Raw genomic sequence first — 7,107 nt, 5'->3', positions numbered from 1 at the left:
GTGTTTTCGGTTGTGTTGTCAACCTTTGGGTCTTTGAATATTGTTTTATTAAATGAGTCGCTGCCATCGGAGGGCCAGTTGCATTCGTTCGTTCGAAGTGATCGGTACGATGTTCTATTGTAAAGTTTTCGTAAAAAAAACGAACGGCTCATCACAGGCATAGTGGTTTTGTACAACTACATGAAAATTGAAATCCGCGAGCAAAAGCTAAGCAATAACGCAAGCAAGGAAGAGCTACCCGTTAAGCTTGAGGAAATATCTACATTTTACCATTTTTATAGAGGTAACTAAGCATAAGATTTAAAAGGACACCGTAGAAGGTGTTTGTACATTTCGATCTTGTTACTTCTTTCAGTTTGACAAAATGAGGTTCCTTAGTCTTATCACCTTGTTTGGTTCACTATCGGTAGTATTGGCTGGTCCTGTAACACAAGTGCTTAATGCTGAGCACGAAACAAATATCCAAAAGCGACACTTGGACTCGCTTCCCACCGCCTTGGTGATACTGAATCGGCACAAACGTGAAATTATTTTTCGACCACTGTTCGTGTACCGGCAGCAGCAGATCCACCATCACCCAAGACTGAGTGTATACAATGCGGATAAGGAAGACCTCAACTACTACGCCAGACAGGCCCCTTCGAGTTTATTTCCGTTTTAGAATGGACAGTGCACGGGCCATTTTTTACTCAAAAGAAGTTACCGCGTAACGATGCTTGAAGAAGTATCAAATGTTTCAATCTGTTATGTTTTGTATAGTTAAGCTTATAGGAAAGTGAAGATATACCAGGTGTTAAGTTTTATAAAAAAATATATATGTAAATCATTAGACCGATAATCGTTATTTTAGTATTTTTCTGGGCTTTGCGTTATAGAAGTTAAAGATAAGGGAAGAAAACACACGCAGTGACTAGTTGGAGGTGAAAGAAATAAATAAAATCAATCAAATCAAACATATTAATATTTGATATTCGGCATCAAACTTAATTCGAAAAGTGGAATTTTAACGTGAACTGAGATGATTTCAATTAAACAAACACGTACCGAAGCTTTTTATTTGTTGTTCACATACAGAGTTAATACGTTAGTACTAAATCGTAAAACCAACACAAGGGGCTTGGGGTTGTGAATCAATCGTTCTATTCTTAACGCGACCCCCAACACGCCATATGGCACAGAAAATCAACGTTCTGTAGTAGCAGAAATATGCTAAGTTGTATGAAAATGTCCATCCAGATAAATGCGTGATGTCTTAATTACCGAACAGCGCAGCAGGGCTTCAAGCAACCGGATAGGCTTGTCCCGGGAAACCCGATATTGTGCAATATATGACTGGAGGTAGGAAGCAGCTTTTCAGGGGAATTCTTAGCATAACGATTCATGCGCAACATTTTTCATCAATACTACAAGTTATATTTAGTCCTTGGAATGCGTCAGTCTCTGTTGAACGTATGTCAATGATACACAATTTTACACACACACGCATAGTGATGCTGTTCTTATGGTTTCATATTCGACTCGCATTTAAGCTGCAGAAAGAAACATCGTGAGTCGAAAATTGAACGTTTACTTGAAACTTACATTAAGAGCTTGAATTCCTACATTCAAATTTATTTTATGTACTAACACAGAAAGTATTTTTTGGAAATTGAATCTATTACTCACTATTAAGCAAACAACATACACCATATTCGTATTATTAACAAAAACGAGAACATATATGAAACATTATGCTCGCTACTAACAGTTTGATTACAATTAAACCTTGGGGTAATTTGAACATGTTGAACATTTTTCAATTGATTGATCGACGAACAATTATATTGCTTAATTTGAATGCTCAACATTATTTAATACCTGTGTTTTTTTTACATTTTTTTCCGATGTCTAAAAATAGGAAGTCCAATCATTCATCATGGATCCTAGCGGCTGATTCAGCGTGGCATTTGTCTCCGGGGAGGATGGAAATTACGTTCACGAATCGAAAAATTTGTGGATTTTTTTTCTTCTGATAGGTGCTAAATGGTTAGTATGCTCAAGATACCCGATTGGAGGTATAAATGTGGCCATTGTTTATCCGGTTAGGTATCAGTTCGAAACACGCAGCAGCATAGAACGGTCGTGATAGAGCACACAGAGCGGTACAAGAACTTGTGATAATCCAGAAGAACTCTGCAAGGTGGAAAATACATCCAGAACTTACTCGTCGTGGAAATTAAGTGAAAGCAAAAGTTACTAAAAGCAGTTAAAAATGAAATTCAATATGCAGGTAAATGATCCTTGCCGAATCTGAGGAAGTGAACATACATCGGGTGAAAGTAATAAGTGACTAATAACATTTTTGCCTACCTACCATTTCAGGTGATTTCCGCGGTGATCCTCTTTGCGATCGTAATTTGTGGTACGATTACGTCAGTCCGAGCGGCTCCTGCGAAAGATATTACGCCAGCAAGCCACGAGCAGCTTCCGATGGATGCAGACAGTGCAATTGACATACCCAATAACAACCCAGCGGTTCGAAGCAAGCGTGCTATCATCTTCCGGCCAGTGTTCGTCTATCGACAGCAGCAGATCAAGAAGCAACTGGTAAACGATAGCGTAAAGCTGTCGAAATCCAACCCAGACAAGATAGACTTCAACTACTACGCAGGACAGGAACCGTCTCGGCGGTTTTAATTCGAAACCCCGGAAGGAAGGACACAATCGACCGCCAAATGTGCGAGTCGACCGGGTGGCGCGATGTATCAAATGTGATAATGACTTGCAAATTAAGTAATCTTCTTACGGAAATTATTTATATTGAACACGATGGACTTATTCCACCGAGTAGATTTAAATGCTTCTTTTAGTTAAGGTATGCTAATAAAACAAATTGTTGTGTTTTTCTACAATTTCCTATGTCTTTAAATTTCATCAATTTGTAATCAATCGAGAATAAGACGCTAGAATGCGCGAGAATATCACACCTCTAGGTTTGTTCACCTTCAGCCAGATGTGTTTCGGTCGGTTTGAGAAAGAACCCAGAACACACTGGAGAACTTAAGAATATCGAACTAACCCTTTACGATCGGATTCGAGTCCAACCGTTCGATGCTAAAAATACGTACAGCGATTTCATGGGCAGCCGTGAATTAGTGTATGAGGGCAGACGCACGCACGCAAGTTCAAACTTGAATGAGGCCACACCGTAAAGTGTGAAATTTGGAACCGAAGGAAAGGATCGCACATTCGCTTTCTCTGAATGTGTTCCGTGCCTGGGAAGTTAGGCCACTTTCCTAGTAGTTTCTATGTTTGTTTCATTTGGTATAGAAGATCATCACCCAAGTGGGTCAATTCTTACGGGCACGTGCTAACATCAGAGACATTTCACCGCAGGTATCGTGATGCATCTGAAAGTAGGCTTTTCGAAAAATTAACTTCCGTTGACTCACGTTTTAAACCGCATTTGTAATTCTAGCGTTATCGTTACCCATGGCTGCTGGTACAGTGTCAGCATTTAGCACAGCCGGGCAGGCTCCGCATTTGTCTACGGGGCCACGTTTCCTTCCTGCTCCGGGAGATGCTAATTGATTCGGTCAACATCATGACGCAGAGTCGTTGGTGCGCACTCACTCGCCACGAACCAGCTACAAGAACGCAATTTATGCTAGCCTGTTGCATCGGCTTGCGCTGTCGTGAGGCAGTTTGTGTGCTAAAAGCTTTGAACTAATAGACGTGACCGCTCTGATTCAGGGACAGTACAGAAAATGCCTTCTTCAAGGGTGGATCGGTGGTCGGTGGGAACGTTATTGTTCACCGTGTTCGTGGCAAGTTTACAGTGGTCGGTAGTGCTAGCTGCTGCATTCTACTATCCATCAGATGGATATCAAACTAATCAGTACTACTACAATGCCCCATCGGCGGGTGATTCTTGGGCGCAGTGCGTGAATCGTTCTTTTTTTCTGAAATATTATGTGCAGATAGCAACAAACTTTCATCCGATTCTTTTTTTTATAGACCTTCACAGAACGGTTATTACTACTCACATCCATCGAATTCAATTGCTCCCAGTGCGCCACAAAACGGGAATTTAGGTGGAAGATTTGATTACTACGGTGTACCAGGTTACGAAGATTATCGAACGCGTCAAGACAACCGGTACGCCTGGAACGATCCTTACGCCCGAAGACAGTGGAACAGTTACTACCAGCGTAACTACTACTATCCTTCCGGAAGTGCTGATAGCTGGAATGACCGAAGGGACAGTTCGCCGTATTATAGTCGAAGGTAGGACTGTTCGAGTGATATTTGTAAGGGGTTAAATGCTTACACTTTGAAACATATTTTTTAAACAGACGACAAGATTCAGGTCAACCAGTGGACATGACGACGCAAGCAACGACGCCTGTTCCTCTCCGTCCCAGTGTACCGCGGAAGAAAAAGCTATTTGTGCCTAATGTCTGGGGGTAACCAACACGAAATCAAATGGGGAACGTATCGGGTGGATGGAGTGAGAAGGGTGGGTTTTATAGTGCTTAGCTGTAATAAAAGTTAAGATTAATGTTTTTAAGTGGTGTGATGTCTTCTAATGAGCCTCTAATCGTTTAATGTTGCGGAAAAACATAGGCATGATTTCCGAAAATTACCTTACTTTATTGTATTCAAAAGAAAGAACTGACAATTGATTTTATCAATTAGAATAAGATGTATTTTAAACCCTCCACTTCAGACTTGATGCTCCCGAACCTTCCGTTTAGGCGTAACTAAGCACAACAATGCAGAGCTTCGAGGTGATACATTTGATAAATCATTTCTTTGCCTTTTTCTTCTCTGCCTCTTCCTCCTTGTCCTGTTCGATCTTTTTAACGTACTCCTCGATGGTTTGTGCATCCAGCATTCGCATCGGTTCATCGCGCTTCATGACCGCCACCTCGAGGTTCTTCTGTCCCGACTGTACGACCTCCAGCAGCGCTCTGATGGCCAGGGTGATGGTTCCTTTTTCCGTACTTACTGCTTCCGGCGAGTAGTGTTCCTCGAGAAACTCGCGTACCGTCTTCGCCGACCGGCCGGTAGCGTTTGCCTTCCACTCGCAGTAGACGCCGGATGGTTCCGTTTTGTACAGGTGCGGTACCCCATCGTAATCGAAGCCACCGATGAGGCACGAAATGCCGAACGGACGACGGCCGTTGCTTTGGGTGTGTTTTTGTTTCAGCTCCGCGATGTACCGGGTGATGTACTCCAGCGTTACGGGATCCTCCTCGGACAGCTTGTGCGACTGGCACTGGACTTGGGCGCGATTGATCAGCACTCTGGCGTCGGCCGTAAGCCCGGCGAAAGCCATCACTACGTGGTGATCGAGCAGGCAGATTTTACGCACCGTACGCTCTTCCTGCAGCTTCGCTACCGACTTCTTTTCCACGCCAAGCACAACAACATCCTTCCCGCGGACGCCAATGGCGGTGGACCCTTTGCGAACCGCTTCCTGAGCATACTCGACCTGCAACAGATGGCCGTCCGGTGAGAACACAGTAATAGCACGATCGTAGCGGGACGACATCTTTCAGCACAAATATTCTTTCTAAATGAATGTTTTTCCAAGCACGCCACTAGCAGTGCAGAACAACTTGCGATGAGAGTGCGGATTTTGATTGCTTGTAATGCCACAGTTGATACAACGTTTGACAGCCGCATCAGCTGTCAGTGGGGATGATCGAATCAAAACAAAACGAAATGTCAATCGTGCAGCGCTATAGTGATGGAAATTGAAGCTCCGGGAAGGGATTGGCTCTTTGAACTCTGATGAGCAAAATTGTTAATTCGCATTCGAAAAATTGACATGAAATCCTATTTAATTCCCAATCTCTGCCAGTTCAAACAACCTATTTCTTATGAACAATGAATTCCCATACAAATAGCACGAGGAGCTGTTCAGTATAGAACTGGGATCTAATTGAAAAGTTCTACGCTGGGATCGGATCAGTCCAGTCCAGTCGGGTCCGGCTCGGACAGCACATCCCTAGCTCGCAGGCAACAAACGCTGTACAAGAAAAGAAAAGTCGTCTGCTGCTGGTTGTTCATGGCGCTCCAATAGTCTTCGTCATTCATGTTTTAATTTTGGATGATTTTAGCTGCATTCGTTCGGAAATACAGTGCATCAACTCGCGGGTGGCGAAAAACACTTCAAGAAGATCGTCGTGGTTTCCCGCAGAAAGCGAAACGTGCTGTGTTGTGTTCGGTGTCGCCTGAAACGTAGCCCATATTGTACTTGTTCTTTGATTTGCTGGTTCTACCACCCCGTTGTTAAAGCACTGCACAATGCATTTAAGTGAAACGCTCAACACCGTTTGACGAAAAATGGTGAAGTGATTAACATAAAACTCTGTGTTAAGAGTGGAAATGGAAAGGAAGGCGAGCGCTTTACATGAGCAGAAATCTGCACATCGATCTTCGATTACTCGATCGTCTAGCAGAGGAGCGAGTGTAGCATAAACATTTTCCAGAACAAAGATTTCACCGTGTTATGATTCCGCTGGTATTTGTTTCGGAAACGTGATAAGATATCTCGATTGTTGTTATTCTCCAGCTAGTGCAAATCTGAAGGCCTCGCAGCCTCATCCGATGTTTTAATGTGCAAAAAAGTAAACCTATGCTCCATTCTAATGGTGTCTGATTTGAGAAAAAAGTAAAAATATTAAATAAGCTGTGTTGCCTGTGCCTTGATGTGCATGTGTGTATGTCTACGACCGTGCCCGCACTTGAAGCTCCGACTGGATCATGCAAGATTGATAAAAGAGTTCTCGGTAAACGACGCGCACGAGTCGCGGGGTTGTTTGTTTGTATATAAATTTATACAATCGTATGAATCAACCGCAGCACTAGCAGCAGCAGCAGCAGCATTCATTCCGGCAGCATTTGCAACTCGTTGTCCGACATAAAAACGGTTTACTTTGTGCGGGCTGCGTCAGAAGATCACTTGACGACGGCGACAGAAAGGGAAGCGGAACGGAGCTCATCCGGCAAAACGAAGATGAGCATAAACAAACCGACTTTCTCCGGCGGTCTGACGATGCCGGACGGGAACTGCGACACCAGTTACTAAATAGCGCACGTCGACCTTTGGAAATGGAT

The 7,107-nt window shown here is 43.3% G+C and overlaps 1 protein-coding gene across 1 annotated transcript; it reads right to left on the bottom strand.

Moving 5' to 3' along the window:
• Positions 1–4,660: 4,660 nt before the first annotated feature.
• Positions 4,661–5,644, bottom strand: LOC131281566 (proteasome subunit alpha type-7-1). Its single transcript, XM_058310911.1, has one exon. It carries the CDS (start codon positions 5,534–5,536, stop codon positions 4,787–4,789), a length of 750 nt encoding a protein of 249 aa, XP_058166894.1. The 5' UTR covers positions 5,537–5,644; the 3' UTR covers positions 4,661–4,786.
• Positions 5,645–7,107: the final 1,463 nt, after the last annotated feature.

The sequence above is a fragment of the Anopheles ziemanni genome, chromosome 2 (genome assembly GCF_943734765.1).
Source record: "Anopheles ziemanni chromosome 2, idAnoZiCoDA_A2_x.2, whole genome shotgun sequence".
Taxonomy (NCBI): Eukaryota; Metazoa; Arthropoda; class Insecta; order Diptera; family Culicidae; genus Anopheles; species Anopheles ziemanni.
Note: the sequence above shows the minus strand (reverse complement) of the source record. Positions and strands in the feature narration are given on the sequence as shown.

Coding starts and splice junctions, on each gene's coding strand:
- LOC131281566 (XM_058310911.1), bottom strand. CDS start 5,536: ATGTCGTCCCGCTACGATCGTGCTATTACTGTGTTCTCACCGGACGGC.